Source organism: Cryptomeria japonica, chromosome 5 (assembly GCF_030272615.1).
Source record: "Cryptomeria japonica chromosome 5, Sugi_1.0, whole genome shotgun sequence".
Lineage (NCBI taxonomy): Eukaryota > Viridiplantae > Streptophyta > Pinopsida > Cupressales > Cupressaceae > Cryptomeria > Cryptomeria japonica.
The window spans coordinates 648107956-648127366 of NC_081409.1; the positions used below are offsets into that span (position 1 = coordinate 648107956).

The 19411-nt window shown below is 35.7% G+C and overlaps 1 protein-coding gene across 1 annotated transcript; it reads left to right on the top strand.

The window, feature by feature from the left end:
- The first annotated feature begins 3194 nt into the window (after window positions 1-3194).
- On the top strand, window positions 3195-19009 carry LOC131876022 (MADS-box transcription factor 31-like). The gene is made up of 3 exons (XM_059220781.1): window positions 3195-3376; window positions 18535-18735; window positions 18850-19009. The coding sequence occupies exons 1-3, from the start codon at window positions 3195-3197 to the stop codon at window positions 19007-19009; spliced, it is 543 nt and encodes a 180-aa protein (XP_059076764.1).
- The last annotated feature ends 402 nt before the right edge of the window (window positions 19010-19411 follow it).

Below are 19411 nucleotides of genomic sequence, written 5' to 3' on the forward strand. Positions count from 1 at the left end.
TGATAACCAACCACTTTCGGAGGCACAAAGCAATCCACGAAAGGATAAAAAAGTCGCAAGTTACCACTAGGTAGCAATAGGAAAGAGTGTCATCACTAGGTTGTCATGAGTTACCCTGGTAGGTCTTCACTAGGTCCCAGCTCCCATCCTGGATTACCCTGGTGACCTCTCCCAACCCCTGGCCCAAATACAATCACTAGTGGACCACACCAAACTCTTGAAGGGACAAGATTGGTGGACGTTATTCCAGGCCTTCTCTACTTACCCCAAACCTATACGAGCGTTTGCAGATAAAAGAGACAACAATAATTATCTTTATTAATGTGAACTAACTACCCACCCAAGTTTATTAATTAGTTTTTCACTTGTTTACAAAACTCCCATTAAGTTACCCTAGTGACCACTTTGGGTCCCGACCCCCAATGAAAGCCACTCCCCCTTGACTTGCACCTAGGAATCAAAATATAAAACAAAAGGTCATGATATCCAAAACACAAGGTGATAGGATTCCAACCATAACAAGGCTTAGTCCACATGCTAGAAAAGATACCCAAAAGGAGTAATAACATCAATAGGCTAGGAATGACCATCTAGCACGCGAAAATCCACTGATTCAAAATATCAGGATAAACAGTATATCAATGACCAACAGTGAAGGCTCGATTACCAAGGGAGTCATACAAGTTTCCAATCTTAAAACATTGAAGGACAAATAGGGACTTACACAAAAAAGGAACTCTTACCTTGCCCTAGCCTCTGGAGCTAAAAACATTAAAACAACATAATCAAGAGTCCAATTATGATTAACAATACAAACCAATACCAAGGTCTCATAAGGCCAAAGATAAAACCAAGGAATTTAAAACAACATCTATGACTTTATTAATTCAAATTTAACATTAAGTTTTCCAAAAATTCTAAATTCCAATCATTTATATTCATTCAATATTCCATTTGCACAATAAGATAATTTTTCATTGATCGGTCCTATTACGATAACCAAACACATTACTACCAGTCCACAAACATGATTGGTTCAATAACAACAAAGCAAAATATAGAATTCAAAAATAAAATATACATATATATAATGCCTATTGATCATTGCATCACCCTTAGACACTTGATAGAAAGCCTATTGTTGTTTTGTTGACTTCAAGAAAGCTTTTGACACGGTGCCTAGAGACAAACTTTGGAGCAGAATGGAAGAATTAGACATCCCAGATGCGTTTAGGGTTGTTGTACATAGACTTTATGAAAAAGTTAGAGCTAAAATCATAATAAGTGAAGGTATGTCAAAGTGTTTTAGCAGTGACATTGGGGTTAAGCAAGGTTGCCCTTTATCTCCCACACTTGTTGGGCTATACATTGATAAGTTGGAGGCATGGTTAAGCAAGACTGGTGAAGAGGGCATTCAATTGGCAGGTTATGTGGTGAAACTACTTTTATATGCTGATGATCTTATCCTAATTTGAAAATCAGAACAAGGTCTAAGAGAACATTTGAAGGGATTAGAACACTTTGTTTAGGAAGTTGGGATGCAAGTGAATATCTCCAAGACCAAAGTCATGTTTTCTCACTAAAAAGAAAGGATAAGTAGTTTACCTTTCTCTTTGAAGGCAGTCCAATAGAAATAGTGAAAGAATACAAATATCTTGGGATTGACTTCCACTATAAGCTGAGTTGGGAGACTTGTAGAACAAAAATGATACAGGGAGGTTGGAAAGCTTCACACTTGCTTCAAAATAGGTGTAGAAAAGATGAACTTTGGGATTGGAAAACCCAAAAAAATCTTTTTGGTCTGCTGGTTATACTAGTGATTCTTTATGGTTGCGAGGTGTGGGGGGGCAACATATCAAACTGTAGCTGGAGACAAATAAAAAGAATCCAGAAACATCTCATAACAAGTAATCTCAAAGCTAAGGCCATAGTCTCTTATGAAATTCTTCTAGATGAAGCACTCTCCCATTGGAAGCATAATCAATAATACGATTGATAAGCTATTTAAAGAAGGTTGGAAACATGGATAACTAGCGTTGGCCTAAAATGGTGGTGGAGGAGATGCTTGATTGTAGGAAAAATGTGTGGATGAAGCAAAACAACAATTGGATGAACAAGTGGGGCATTGATTTGCATGAATGCCCTAATACCAATGGTGAAATAAAAAGTTACTTGATCCAAAAATTTCGAACTGCCATGTGCACAAAGTAGATTGGAAGAAAAAAAAGCATATTACATCAAAGAGTTTAACCGAGCAAAGGACCACAATGAAAAATCATATCTAGGGGCAGCTATCAAAGGAAAAGTGAGGTTGTTGGCTGCACAACTAAGCACGAGGGCACATCATCTTAGATGTGAGACTGGTAGGTGGAAAATACTCAAGGAAACTTCGGAAGAAAGAGTTTGCACGTTTTGCAACAAGGGGGCACTGGAAACAAAATGGCGCTACATAATGGAATGCTTTGCTTACGAGGATATTCGTACCCAATACGAACATAGTTTAAAAGTTGACAACATACACCAGCTATTTGGAAAAGACAAGATTAACCAGACAGGGAGCCTTCTCATCAAAATCAGTAGTAGGAGATCGGAAATTGAAAGGAATCCAAAGATAATTTAAGAATTTTCATCTTGGTCCCATAGACTGTTTAGTCTCGTGAACGCCATTTAAATCTTTCTTTCATTCATTCATTATCTTCATTAATGTTTTACAGTGTCCACGTGTATCACTCGTGGAGGGAAGAACTGCAATGACCGCGAACTCAACTTAAGGCCTGCAGCCATCAAGTCGACGAATTCGTTGAAGGCCAAAGATGACCGTCAAAGTTAAGTTCCATGCTCTCCGCGAGATCTGCACGGTGATAGCGATTAGCGACCCTTACGATGTCCAAAAGAATTGCGTAGCTATTCCCTCCTTTATTCAAAATATTATATACCAAAATTAGTATGATTATTATAGGAGTAGTCCATCTTAACCTCGTGGGGACACCAATCAAGCAACGTAAGGACAATATTTACTCAGAAGTACAGGCTTCAAGTCGTAAAATGTTTAATTAAGTTAAAATGTACGATGTCTACTTCAATAATACAAACCTAATACAAGTATAGCTATTCATATGCTGATTTGAGTGGTCGTAGCTCTTGTTTGTATGGGGAGTCTTGCACTCTGCATCTCCGAATAGACGAGGGAAAAAATGGTGAGGGGAAAAGTGCATCTGAAAAAGATAGAGAACCCTGTACATCGCAGGGTTACATTCTCCAAACGCAAGGCGGGACTGTTGAAGAAGGCTACCGAACTCTCTGTTCTCTGCGAAGCTGAAGTTGGTCTCATCATTTTCTCGCCCACGGGGAAGCTCTTCGAGTATGGCTGTCCCAGGTAAGGAATATCCTTTTCCCTCTGGGTTATAGTCTCCAATCCATTATAAATTACTCTTTATTTTATTTCCGATGTCAGAGAATTTTTAAGATTAAAAAATCCCTACAAACAGATAGATGCAGGATATACCGAATAAAATCATCGAAAACAAGCAGGAAAAAAAATTAATACTGTAGCTGCGAGTTCTGTAGTATTAATGGAACAAACATCCCTTAGTTCTTTTTGGCTTTATTTAGTACAATGAGGAAGCGAAGAAATCAGCGTGTTTGTGTGTGTTAAACCATACTTTACTGATCTCTGTGCACTTCGGAGGGCACGGCATTCAGGGAGTGCAAGTTGCTTTTAGATGGAGTAATTATTTTATCCTACGTACGTACCTTTATTTTTAAAATCTGCATTGCCATCATTTCGCAACTGTGTAGATCGTTCTTTTATACAACCTGAAACAAAAACTGCCAGTACCTGATAATGAGCAGATTTTAAAAGGAGGCGGGAAAAGTTTTAGAACTATGCGAATTTTGTTTATTTTGGTTATTTCTTATTTTTATGAATTTCTTATCATAAGACATTTTTTGTGTTATAGTAGTTTTCTTTGAGTGCTTGATATGTGTCTTCATTTATTAGGTTTGGGACTTCAGTAGATTAAGATGGGTTCAAAAATAGTATTGTAATAAAAGTTTGGGGTCTTTTATATTCTTCATGAACAGTATATAGTATGAGTTATCTAGTTTTGTTCTCTTTGATATACATGGTTTATTGATATATATTTTACGTGGGTGCGATTTCTTATTCAGTTGGAAATGGATCACATGATAACATATAATGATAGCATTGTGATTCGTAAATATTCAGATGTTTGAAGTGCACCATCTCATCATCATAATTAGAGAGATTGATAGTTCGTTGGAGACTTCAGATTATAGGGGGATTGTTGGCATGCTTGAATTTTCTTTTTAGTCTCTCTTGATTGTTGGATTTTAAATGTAAAGGGAAACTTTGTTCATTTTGGTTTATTTCTTATTTTTACACATCTCTTCTTAAATTTTGTTTCATACTCAAACACATTTAGGTGGCTCGAAGGTGGTTATATCATCAATTTAGAATTATATATACTATTGTAAATTGATTTAATATTTCTTGAAGAAATATAAAATTTGTTGTATATCTATATTTATTATTGATCTTCTTTTCTCTATTATGATTTTTTTAGTATTCTTTACTTTCACAATATCTAGATAGTGTGGCTTACAAGTATCTTCAAGAATAGTCAAATTTAGATTGAAGATGAATCGACCACAAAGTGGGTTAGAAGCTTAATAGTAAAAGGTTAATAGTAAACGGTGGTCCTAGGTTTGTGTTCTAGCCATTCATGATAAGGCTATCATTAGTTTCAAAGACAAACGAGGATGAGAGCCCCATGTTTTCACTATAAAGGATTGATTTATTAATTGATAAAGTCTCTTAAACTTAAATCATAACTGTGACAATTATAATATATTTAAAATAATGATTAATATAATGGGTGCATTGATTGTAGAATGGTATTTTTTAGAAAAAGTTAATGACCAAGGGGCTTGTTGGATAAAATTTTGGCCATTTTTGATTTAATCATTAAGATGGTTCATTGGTGTTATTAGTGAGGCATTCAATATTATGTCATTTAGTATGTTAAAAGAGTTAAATTGGGTTTGAAAATTATGTATGTATGCCATTTGATAAGGGAATAAAATTCATAATAGTTGCTAAAATAGATGAGGAACTTATCTTTTGGGAATTAAATATTGATCTTGCATAGATTCAACTTAGTGGTGGTATTGAGATAAATGGCATAGTTTAGAAAATATATTGGGTTCAAAATAATCTCTAATTTTAGTATAGTTTGAATCCATGTTGAGCAAGGTAAATCTTGTGCTTTGGAGTATTAACCAAGTGTTTAGAAATGCTCTAAATCTTGTAGGATTGATTTAGATGATTGAAAGTTGTTACCCCTTCATATTTCTCATATGTAAGGACTAATGATATTGTAAAATATCTTAGGGGGGTCAGTGGATAAAAAGGGTTGTTTTCTCCTAACTCCCCCTTATTTAGACAATCTTTACAATCATGGAAGAATTTTAAAGGCAAGAATCTTACACATGAAAATGTCCTACATAAAATTTATTTAGAGTAAAATTCCATTATGTGATACAAAGTGAAACATTCTTAGAATGATTCCTCTTTAATGCATATAATTTTGAAATATGAATTTGATGTTAATTGATACACATTGAGTTCTTTAAGATACTGTAACAAATCAATATGATATGGGAATAGGTACAATAATTGCTTGTAATGACTAGTAAAATAGGTAGGATTTAGTTAAATTTAAATTTAAAGGTTGAGATTTTAGGGGTTAATTTTATTTGCACCTGTAGCATCCTAAAATTGCGACACTTGCAATTTCGACCGCATTTGGGTCTTCACGATGGCGACGCAACACTGAACCTGAATGGAGACCTCGAAACTTGTTCATGACATCAAAAACTGCATTTTTCAGCACCCTGGCCTGATCCTCCTTGCACCCTGCTGTCCCTGCAGGTGGGACCATGGCGCCCAGCGCCCTGGTCCCCCAGGACCATGGCGCCCAGTGCCTTGGTCCCTGGCCCTATTTTTGGGCCCGGTCTCTTTTGGGTCTCGGGTCTTTATGTTGGCAAATTGGAAAATAATCTTCCTAGGTCGGCCTAAGGTCGAAAAAATCAGTCTATTAACCCTAATTGACAAGTATATAAACTACATTTCCTCTCCCATTTTGGTAGATGGAAAAAAAGCAGAAGTGACATTCAAACATTCAAGCATTCAAGCATTCAAGCATTCCTTCAAGCAATTGATCATTCTAAGTCTCCATTCAAGGCTAAGTGTTGCATTCAAGACAAGGATTCAACCATTGAAGAGGAGATCACATACCACATACAACATACAACATACAACAACATTTACACCTTCGCATGTAAGAATACAAACATTCTTACAACAAGGTATTGGTACTTTATTACATTACAATCATTTACATTTACAGCAATTTCTCATTTCTTGGTTAATTCCAAAACCGGGGTTTGACCTAAGGGCAAACCCCTAATCCCTAACCGCCCAATCGTCCTCGCTTTTCTGTGTGTAGGTTGCAGGTACGCGGCTGTAATTGAAGATCTGGAATCCTTGTGCAGAGACGAACAGATCCCCCTTCGTTTTGCGGATTTTTCGGAGGACCGTGTGCACGCCGGGCGCCATTGTCCAGTCAACTTTCGCTCAAATTTGCAGGACAGCGTCGTCTTGACATTTTACTGCTAATTCCAGGTCCGCAGCTTCGTCCTATATTCCTATCTCTGTTTATAAATGAATCTTTCTCACTTTTCATGCATTCCTAGTTCAATCTTTCTATCTACATTCTTTACAAAAGAGGGTAGCCTTACTGTCTTACCTTGAAACTCATTTAGAATCCAATCTTGCATTGTGTGGGATTGGATCTTGTGGGTTTCAACCCCTCTTTTGAATGTAAAGTCTCTCCTAAGTGAAAACCGTCAACCCTAGTGACCTCCTTTCTCTCTCCTTGGAGTGGTGTGGGGAACACTTAGGGTTCGATCGCGATTTTCCACTTTACAGCACCAATGTAAGAGAAAGTTTGTGTGTCTTAGGATTGACCCAAGATAGAGAGGCATGAATATCTTGATACACAATGTATGGATATAGATTGGTGTAATGATAGGCATAGTGAAGACCAATAATGAAAAATACATATGAAAATATGTAAAGAGGGGTGAGATGTAGGGAAATATGATAAGTTAGAACGAAATAAGGATAATAGTATGAGCCCAACTTTGTATATAAGCATGATTTATATTTCAATATGTAATTACATTAAGATACTCCGTCAAAATGATCCTAAAATATAATGAAAATTGATATTGGTGCTAAATTTCACCATTGTATTTTTCACAAATTTTAGGGGAATGCGAGTCTCTAAATGAATAGTATGTCAAAGTATATGAACTCTCACAACAATACATAAAATATAAATGCTAAAAATAAAAAAGATATGGAGTTTAGATGTAATGTAATAGATCCAACTTGAACTCTTTATGTCTTCTTCCTAGGCGTACATGCTCTAAAAGAACTAGAAATATAAATAAATTATATATAATGATTAGCTTTTATTATGCAAATACAAATAAATACAATCACAAGTTGATTTTATTATTTAAGAATTATACATTACATATTACTAAAAGAAGAAATATAACATCAAGACATAAAGGTAAGATGATTCACACAACATATTGGAAAGAGAAAAGATGTAAAATAATAGTCTTATTAATTAAAAGGTCTAAGCTTATTTACAACAATAGGAAGTACAAAAATTGTAAGTTCTCTTATAGAGAAATTAAATAGGAACCCCTTACAAAAGATTCACGAGTTGCATTACCAATTTGTGTAATGGTAGAGACAATATAGAAGAAGTTAATGTAGGAAAAAAATGTACCATCACGAGTATCAATACTTACGTCTGCATTTGGTTTTGAGGAGCCATATGTCCAATAACTTTTGCACAAGTAGTTATTGCCATAGCGTTTTCAACAACTATGCTAGTTATGATATGTAGAATATCCACATCATGTAAGTCACCTTGTATCATTTTCCTTAGTCTCTCAATAAGAAGGACAACCTATCCAAGAAAGTGTTTTGTAATCATAAATTTTTGAAAGTCTTCTCATTATTTGTCTAGGTTCTTTAATTGTTTATTAGAAAATTGAATTGTAGGGTCATCCTCATCTTGAGAATCATGAGGGAATTTATTTTTACATAAATTAGGCCACATATGTGTTGGATTAAGGGATAATTCCTCTCCTGAGTTTCTTGAGGAGCCATATATCCAAGAACTTCTACACAAGTAACTACCATCTTAGTGTTCTCATCCACTATGTGAGCTATGTTAGGACCCAAAGGCAACTGAGAGAGGGGGGAGGGGGTGAATCAGTTGTCTATTAATTTCAACCCAAATATACTTTAACCAAACTTAGTGCATAATACCAATAAACCAAGCTTAATGTCGGTAGACAGTTTAGCAGTTAATAATAGTACTGGTAAAGTTTAATGCAAGAAACAAAAGACAAATAACATCCACAACACATAACATAGTTATTTGTACGTGGAAACCTTGTAAGGGGAAAAACCACGGTGGGAAACCTTACCCACAATTAGATGATACTACTACAGATAGTATGTGTGTACAAATAGGGTCTGCACATGTAGAAAGGCCAACTACCTGGAGCTCACTGCTCAATCACAAAATGGGAGTCACACTGACTACAATTGGATGGTTAAATCCAATGATAATGTACTGCTCAAAATAGCATCTTCATATGCTGGATTCAGTACCGGTTAAGCTCTGATTGTCTTCCTCATACCTTTCTTGGATCTTCAAATGATGTCTGCGTGTATAGCTCTGCTTATATTCGCATATACCTTATTACAATCCTTTTTCCACACTCCTCTACATAATCTCATAAATGAGATCTTACATATATACCAACACCTAAGACCAAATGTGTAGGTCGGCTCACTAAGAATATTACAATTAAATCAATTACAAATGAGTCAATATGCGATGCATGATGTCCACTCAATGTATTTACAATAACAACCAATCAATTAAACATCTTCATAACGTGTCGTGCTGATCTGGAATAGATAATGCTTGCCGGTCCATAACCTAGACCTGTTTGCCAGTAACAACAAATATGTAAAATTGATTGTACCAATAATCAAATCACAAAAACCAAGTGTCCAAACAATATCTTCGACATAACCAAGTAATCTCCAGATGATAACAGATCATCCTCAGTGCCGGTGAACAATATAACCTGCTGGTGAACCAGATACTGGTGACTGTGCATAAGTCATTGAACATGTCGGTGAACATAACCAAAGATCTCCACAAGGATAAGTGTTGACAAGTGTTGACATCAATGACAAAACCAATGCAACACATCCATAATACTAACAAGATATATATATATATATATATATATATATATATATAAGAGGAATGTCCTCTCTAGCCTATAAACATAGTCACAAGGTTATGTGGATTCCAAAATAAATATAAAATTGACACATATAAAGTTCTATTTAAAACTACTAAAGAATCACTCCTAATTTATGAAGTCAAAATGTACTTATTCCTAATTATCACTTACCTATATTCTAATAGGTTTCTAACTCTTAAATAAGGAGTAGTATTATATGTTTTTTTATTCTACTTGTTTTACTTAACAAAGTGGTTTGATCTATACTTGGTCCACGTCTTAAGGAGATTGGGTGTACCACCTGTGCATGGTGGTCAACCCTAGTCACCTAGTGGTTATTACTTTGATTTTCCTTCTCACTATTGTGCGGTGTTTTATGCATACTTTTAGCATTCCAATACTAATTCGATATAAATATAAATAAATATATTAATATTTATATTTATATTTTAATATGTTGATTAAATATTGTTTTTTTGGTATATATATATATGTGTTCACCCCATAGTGCAGTGGTATTTCTGCAATTCTCCTTCAATGGAGGTCATGAGTTCGATGCACGGGGCTTGGCCTCTCTCCAGCCCGCCGTTCCACACCGCCTGTCACTGCATCGGTTTGCTGACTTGGCAAACAACCAGATAGAAGTCTGGTTTGGTCGGATAGGTAGTTCACTATTGGTGCACGCTAATGAGTGATTGGTAAATTTGGAGTGTGCTATTGGTCTCCCCGATGGTTGTGGTCAATTGTTCTCTGTTCGTTGACTAGAGAATTGACAGCTCTGCTCTCAAGTTGTGTAGGGTGCTTCAAAGAGGATGCTTTGGCCCTCGATATAGATATGAGGTCCTCCTTGTGATCTAACTAGTTCATAGCTCCAGTCAAAAAGCGCTTGCCCAAAAAAAAAAAAATAATATATATATATATATATATATATATATATATATATATATATATATATATATATATATATATATATATATATATATTTGTCAAAGTTCCCAGACTCGGACTCGGCTCTGACTTGGCAAGGTTGACTCGGCAAAATAAGAAAACCCTTGAAATTTAGAAATTTTTAACGATTTCAAACTTGTTTCATACACCCATTATTGAATTAAGCTTAAAGACACTATAATATCATCAAATAGAAGCTAATTTGATCACATACATAAACATACATCCATCACGTGCGTAGAAATGTAAATTGTAGCTGAAGGAATTAAAAAACATAGATATATAGAGTTATAAGTGTTGTCCAATGTATATAAAATCCATGACTTCAAATGTTCCCAAACATATATGTAACTATAAAGTGTAAACAAAAACAAGTCTATGGCTCAGGCTCAGGCTCAGCCTCGTCTATCTACCTCCTAGAAAGGTGTCTAAGGTAGGTCCTGGATGACTAAGTAGCCATAGTCTCTGCCTCTGATGTGCCAGTCTGAATAGCCATAGGTGTTGTGCCTGATCGTGCTCTATCCCCCTCCTCTACCATAGCCACAGCCACAGCCTCAACCTCTCTATCTGCCTGGCCAATCCCTTTTAGGGTTATAAGAAAGGGAAATGGCAAAAAAAATCAATAAAAAATGTTATGTTTTTTTTGTTTTTTTTACTGCACTTTTTTAAGTGACTCCGGTCGGGTCACGACCCTTAGACTCAGCAAGTTAGGGAGTGACTCGGCGAGTCAGGCGAGTCACGTCCCCTGACCCATCTGAGCCCAGGTCAGGGTCACCGTGACCCGACAGGGGTCACCCGGCTTGCTGACTCGCGTGACTCGCCGTGAGTCACGGAACTGATATTTGTAGACACATAAAATTATCCTCATACTGTATTAGAGTTCTTCTATTAATTAAAGGGATTTTATTATTTGTTTTATTAATTCATTAATATTTTCTCTATTTAATTCATAAATTCACCTAATTCATTAAACTCCTTCTACATACCATTCTTAAATGAATTTCTAAACTTCACCACATCACACACTCATTTCATTTATCCCTTGTCACCCTCTCCCATTGCATCCACTTGACAAATATGGGATAAACCATTTTTTACCTCCATACCACTTGATAATCCTACATCCTTCCCAAGCTTGGATCCACCCATGGACATGCCTATAAGTAAATTTATCATCTCCATTCCGAGCATCTCCTGCTTCTTGAAATTGAAATGTCGTAATGTCTTTTTTAAATATCTTTTACACAGTTCTTGAGAAATCACAGGTATTTCTTTATCATTTCAATCAAACATCTCTGTTCTCCATAACTTCTTGTGTAATAGTGCTAAAATCTGAGAGCACCAAAATGTGTAATAGCCAAACTAATATATTAAATGTATCCGTTCATCGATAAATATATAGATATGTTCATACATTAATTTAACCCATCTTAAATATTCAATAACCCATTCCAAATCAACAAAAACTAATGCAACCATAATCGGTAAAACCCTCCAAAAGAGTCAACCGACTAATGCAACAAGAGCGACACAACGAAGACAACAAGGAAACATAACAAGATTGCATAAACATATCATATTATTGCTTTAGAACTTCCGACAATCATCATATTATCATCAAAGAACATCCGGTAATTAACCAGTTACATGCAAGCCATCAGCCAGATACAATCCAATCCGGGATTCTATGAATCAACCAGATTACAATATGCAAATATCAATTCTTATTCTCAATTCTACCTCCTCTGCCCCTCCAAATGATTACATAATAACATATCTATACCCACAGGAATACATTTGGGTCGGCCTCATAAGATTACATTCACCAATGCAAGAAAATGAAATGTGTAATTAGGTAGGCCCTAAGAATTAAATAAATCTCTCCGAAAAATAACAACCAAGTGATGCGGTTCAGTAGGAAGGTTAGAAACATGATGAAGAACATTGGACAAGACCCAAAATAGATCCGCATGCTAAGAATAATGTCGGTAATGAAGGAAAACCAATCAGTAAGCACAAGAACTGTCCCGAAACCGAGAAACAGTCAACTGGAAGCGATCACTGACCGGAAAAGAACCCAAATGAATTGAAGATCTGAAATCAATCACATGAAACCATCTAGCAACCAAAAATAATATGTGCCACGAAGAACAAGCAACTACCGGTGCCATCTGTTAAGAACACAAAAAAAAACACAAAAAACTTAAACAGAACCAAACTGAAAGGAAATATTTTTGGAATATGAAAGATTACTCATCGACTGGGGATGCTCTTGCATCAAAACCATTATAAACATCACCAACTTGGACAAAAGGTTTCTTACCATTTCCCCACTAACTTGACTTAACTTTACCATCAAGGATAGTGTGTGATAGCTCAATGAGGCACATATAAAACATTACCAAGCCAAGTTCCTCTCTTGACTGATACTCTACCTCCCTTCTAGAGGCTTAATCATTTCCTACATCCAACCTAGCACATTACAATAATAGTTAGCCATCATCAATACATGCATATGCATCATATATTTTCATCTTCAAAGTATCATACTAATTGCATATTCAGTCATTATATTTTCCAATCCAAATAAATATATTCTAAATGTAATCATGTATTAAAGAATTTTAAGTAAGTAGAGTAATAGTAAATAGGTTATAACACATTGGGTGTAACATGTGTAGAAGTAAATAACTGAAACACGAGAGAAATCACACATGAGCACCAAGGTTTTTCATGGAAAACCCAATGAGGGAAAAACTACAGTGAGAAATATCCCACTATATGAAAATAGGTTACAAAGTTTTAGGCTCAAGAGCAAGGAAGATCATTACTCCTAATTTTGGCATGCAAGACTAAGGTGCACAACCTTAGGAAAATATATAATGGACTTACAAACACTGAGGATCACTTCTTTAGTTTAGGATACAATGGATCACAATGAATCGATATAGTTGAACAGTGGAAGAGCGCATCCTTTGAAATGTTGATTTAAGTCCACTATTATTACACATCCAAAATTGACTTCATTACTTCTCAACTACACTTTCAAACCTTCACACTCACAAGATACACCATACATAACTTCACATCTCATGTATACTCCTTTATCCTCCAAAAATATTACATCTTTTTATAGCATTCATAACCAAAGAAACATCAATTAGGTCAACCTAATAAGATGTAACAAGTAGGATACAAGAATTTGGCCTAAACATAAACTCAAGGAAATTTGGAAGGAAGAATGAAATATGTGAAGGATCACACCATGTCAACTCACCTTCCTATTCATCTTAGATCAACTCTTACAAATTTTTTTGCTAACAAACTAACGAAAACTACACAAGTTGGCTCCAAAAGATACATGCAAATCAACCAATCTTGCTCAAAACATGATGCAGACCACTAAGATAATTGTGGATTATCAACATAGCATCACCTGACACCAACATAGCCAAATCATTAAGCTACACCATTCAAATAATTTAAGGTGGATGAAAACAACACATTCTTACAAATTGTCACACTGTCATTGTACACACTGATACTCAAACCATAACAACTTCAACTATAGATCAAATGAGAACATAAAAACTGATATATATCAAGCATTTACATCAACTAAAAATCATACTACAACTGCAAACAATGATGAAGCAATGTGCCACAATGCAAAGCATAAAACTATATCTAAACTGACAGACTATTCACCCGAGCAATCACCATTAGGCATCTTCAATTGTAAAACATAAAATACACCTCCAAAGTTTGGAAAAGTCATAAGACAACCAAAAATAATATTTGAATAAATTTCCACACATTTGTGTTAACTCATAACCAATCCTCAGATATTGCAATACTGTCCTTTGATACTACAAAACATAGGAATATAATTGCTCAACCTTTTGAACCAAAGTTATCATCAATGACAACAAGTTTGTCATTAATGACAATATAAACTCATTTTTGCAATATTTTTACCTATGTATATTTTTGTGGTTAAAGCTTAGTATCAAAATGCACTATATTGCTAGGCTTCGCATGAGGTTTTTCATTATTTGTAAATCCCTTTAGCTTCCTAAAAATCAAATCCTTAGAATATATCATTTTAATTGCCACATGATCTCAAAGCTTGTAACCCTTAACGTTTTCACCATAACCTATAAAAACACACTCATTAGCTTTGAAATCAAGTTTAGACAGTTTTTATTTAGTAACATGGATACATGCCTTTGTTGGCAATTGACACTCATCTGGTGTATTCTAGTGTGCATGGATAATGGTTTAAGGTTGTCATTGATGACAACTCTCCTTGGAAATACTATCCGGTAGTCATGGATTTTCATAACCTGTTGAGGAAATGGTTTGGTAATCTATCACTCGTACTTGGGGATAAGCAGAGCACTTTTGGTCCGGAATCTTTGCAGTGATTGTGGTGGTGAGATTCGTGCATGGGATGATAAGGCCGACATGTAGAAATAATTTAGACATCATTTGGTTGATCTGCATGTGTTTTGGTGATCCGGTCTATGCGAACACCTGGTTACACGTTACATTGCATATTATGGTTGGCCGACTTGATGGATGTTTTATTTGTGATTGTGGATATATATGACTGATGTAGAATATCATTTTGTGAAATGGTATGAGAGAGTAATGATCAAGAAACCTATTTGGCGTAGATTCATGTGTGTATTCTTGATCCGGTAGCTGATTGAGAAGCAGAACATAGCAAAGTTGTAGAGGTGTCATAGTCAAACTTTTTGCACTAAACCGAAACTCATCAAGGCATTGTTTGATGCTATTTTGGAGTTCAAATATTACATTTCTCATTGTAAATGATCTGTAAGTCAGTGAGACTTGCATATTATAATCTAAGCAGTGAGCTTGAATGCATGTGCATTCCTCCTTTGTAATATTTATGTACTCTTGATCACAATATATGAATATTGTGGGTTCCAATCCCATCGTGATTTTTCCCTTTCTAGGTTTCCATGTAAAATTCTTCATGTTATGATTTTGTGGTTGATTATCTTATGTTTCTGCATTTTTACTTTTTTGCATTTGCTTTTGATGGTCTAAGAATAAGTTTGAAAGTGTATTTACTGGTAGAACACTAATTCACCCCTCCCTCTCAGTGTTCCTTGATTCCAACAATTGGTATCAGAATCTAGTTCCTCTGAGGAAGCCTAATTGCTTGAGGAAGGTCAGGGAGATTGAATCAATGGATTCTGGTTTGCAGAGACAACTTTGTGTGGCACTTGAGGATCTTGATGCAACAAGAAATGAAATAAGTTCCTTAAAGAGAAACTTGTATGCAGTAGAAGATTTCATTAAAGATTTAAAGGATCAAGTGAACATTTCAAGAGACAAGAGGAAAGAGTTAATGAACAAGCTAAAGGAGAAAGAAGATCAATGCATGGAAAATCAAGACAAGCTGATGAATGTGATAAGCTTGCTAGAGAGAATGTTGTATTGAAGAATGAGATGCAATCCATTGTGATGAAGTTGACTAAGGAGATTGAAAACTATAAGATGAATGAAGAAAGTTTGGCTCAATCATTGAAAGATAGATCAGATGAATGCTTCAAGCTTACCTATGAGAATGATCAGTTGAAGCTTGAGTTGACACAATCAAGGAATAATGGACAAGAAATTGAAAGACCTAAGAGATGAACTTGCTATTTCAAATGAATATAAAGACAAATTAAATGCTAGCTCAGCAAGGCTTGATGAGATCTTGGATAGTTAGAGACATGGAAAAGACATGAGAGGACTTGGATTTGAGAAAGGAGAATCCTGCGGTTCTGGATAGAGCAATGCAAAGCCTAATCATAAGAAGAGCAAGAATCCTCCAGTAAGAAAACCTAATTCCCATAAATTTAGTGTTATATGTTTCACTTGCAATAAATTTGGTCATATGTAGAATCAATGCAGAAGTAGGATGAACAATAAAATGAATAATATGAACAATGGTCCTACCTTTATCAGTCTGTTTCATATGTAATAACTTTGGTCACAAGTCAAACATGTGCAGAGTAGTAATGAATAATATTCAGAACAAGAGATGGTATGCTTGTGGGATGTTTGGACATATTTCTAACCAATGCAGATGAGACCAAATTAGATGAATTTCAGACCTATGCAGAGAAATGTTGTTTATCGTGCATGCAACAAAACCGACCACACTGCAAAATTATGTAGAAGCAAGAATGCTCTAATAGACAAGTGAAAAGATGGTGAAAAGGGCAAGGAAAAGGTAGAAGAGATCAAGAACAAGAATGAGAAGATGTGGGTCAAGAAAGATGAATCCAAAATAGATAGTGGATCTGCGCTTGAATCCGGTGCAGGATCTTCATTCGGTAACTTAGGCATCTGGCTTTAGGGGGTGGCATCTTCATGCACAATATTGCATAACCCTTTGAAGAGATCTATGATCAATCAAGATTGATTGCACAGATGCTTGGAGATGATTATCCAAAATTAATCATTTGGTTGATTAGATTATGTTGAATAAGATATCCGGTTGAGCTTTATAGTTGCAGAGGAAGGATTTCACTCAGTTTGTTCACTTTCTGACATTCGATGAGGATGAATGGGTGAAATATATTTTGAGTCATGTCCACGATGAATTCATAAGGTTGGATAGACCCTACAAGATAACCAATCAGACAATCTATGCAGTCACATACCTGAATCAAACTGGTGGAAAACCTAATTTGAGAAAGGTGACAAATCCAATTGTCACAAAGCTAACCGATGTTCAATTTGATAGCAGGTCAATGACGATTGATGATATCTTAGAAAATGATATCAGATTTGCATCAATAATTATTGGATACAAATTTTATCAGTCTAGCAGATTGAATTCGGTCTCCAATACTGCGATATATACAACTTATCAGATGGTGAAAGAGGCAATACAGTATGACTTGTGCACAATTCTTCTTGAAGAGCTTCTGAGCAATCTAAAGAAAATAAAAAATGACAAGAAGAATGTTTCCAAATTCGGTTCTCCGATTGTTTGTCTTGCACTGTAATTCATGAATGAGATCCCTAGGACAGGCAGAGTCCAATGGGCATATGAGTTACCGATAGCCACTTAGATCAAACAAGGTTTGTAGAGATTGGAAAATATAGGAAATTAGACAGCTACCCTGTGGAGTTTCTTTAAAACCTTCCAAGGAAAAATGAAGAATAAAGTAAGGATCCCTAAGGAAGTGGTGGACAAATATGTTGATACTATTTGCTTCATGGTTGACAAAGACCAGTGCCATATGGAGGTTGTAGAACCAAGAACAATTTGGATAATACCAATGGGTTATTAGGTTGATGCTCAAACTCTTGATAGCTATGCTCAACATCTCTTGAGAAAACCGGTTGTCCCTCAAGAAGAAAAATTTGGCACATTTAAGGAGAAAGATATGGAATTACATAAGAAGTTCACTCAGCTCAAAAGGAAGCAAAATGTAACAAAAATGGCGAGGTTGTAGCTGAACATATGGCCTTTACCAAAGATGCACTCAAGAAAGCTAAGGAGAAGAAGGCTCAAATTGAGGCAGAGATGGAATCAAAGAAGCCTAAGATTGAACCAGTTCCCTCCCAGTCAAAGAATAAGGAGACTAATTCTCCCCCTACTCTAGTGAAGTCATCAACAACTCAAAGCTCATCCGACAAAGGAGTGTTGAAGTAGGAGAAACTAAAAAGAACCTATGTAGCTGTATTTGTTGTTGCATCTAAGACTGAGTCAGATGAAGAAGCGAAAAAAGCCAAGAAGAAAGGAGAATTTGCTAGAGTAATTAGGAAACCTCAGTCCAGTGGTGTGAAGATTAAGAAGACAAAATACGAACCCTCTCTAACCGGAAAGACTAAAAGAGGAAGAAGGATAAGGATAGAGTTTGATAAGGATCTTAGATCCGGAAAGGTGGAAGGTAAATATACCTTTATTCCCCCATTGACTGCAAAATAATTGACTGATGAAATAGTAAATGATGGAAATATCAAGAATATCAGTGCACATTATGAAAATATTGATTAGAATGAGCAGAGGGAAGTTGAGGAAGTTGTTGTGTTGCATTTACATAACTTCAACAAGTCATTAATTGAGTTAGAACACAATATTTTTAAAGATTTATATAACATTCTTGATGCTAGAAGGCTAACTGCAAGAAGATTAGATAAGGAAATAAAAGGGAGTACATTGATAAATGTAAGTGCTTCCATTTCTCAAGAAGAAGTTGATAGAATCATGGAGCTAGCCAACAAAAAGGAATTCAGAAGCAAAAACAGAGTAAACAGGCTTATGGTTGGCAAGGTTGAGGAAGTAAGAAAAGAAACTAAAGAGATTTGGAAAAGGTTTCTTAAGAAAAATCGGGTTCCAGTCAACCCTAAGTATGATGATGAACCTTAGAACAAAGATACTTCTCATCTAGTAGACCAGGCCAATGTAACCCATGATGCTACAAACAGTCAAAATCCTCCGGTCGTTCACCTGGAGATGGTGCAAATGAAAGGTGAAGATGCCCAAGAGATACCTAAAGCTGCACCAAGTGGTGACACTGGTGCACAAGTTGAAGAACTAGAAAAGGATGTAGGAAAAAGTGAAATAGAGAAGGACAAGGGAGAATAGGTTAATAAGGGAAAGTAGAAATCTGACAATGTCTCGGTAATCACGACAAGTGACACTCCGAAGGACAAAGAGAAAAGAATTCTCTTGCAGATCTCCATCAACTTTGGTAGACTGCTTGACATTGGGTAGATGTCTCTAGCTGAAAGGCTGATGGTTGTTGCAGTAGTCTAGGCTCAAGCTAGTCAGGAATTGGTTAAACTAGAGACTAAAGACAAGAAGCTGATTGAGATGTCAGTAGGTGTTTTACAAAAGTTGGTACCGAAACTGCAATTAGATCCAAATTCCAACCCCTCTGGTAAGATCTTACAATTAATCAACAATATTAGTACCAATTTTGAGTCACTGGAGAAGGCAACCACCAAGAAAGTATTGGAAAAATTCAAGGAGGTGTGTATGAAGACC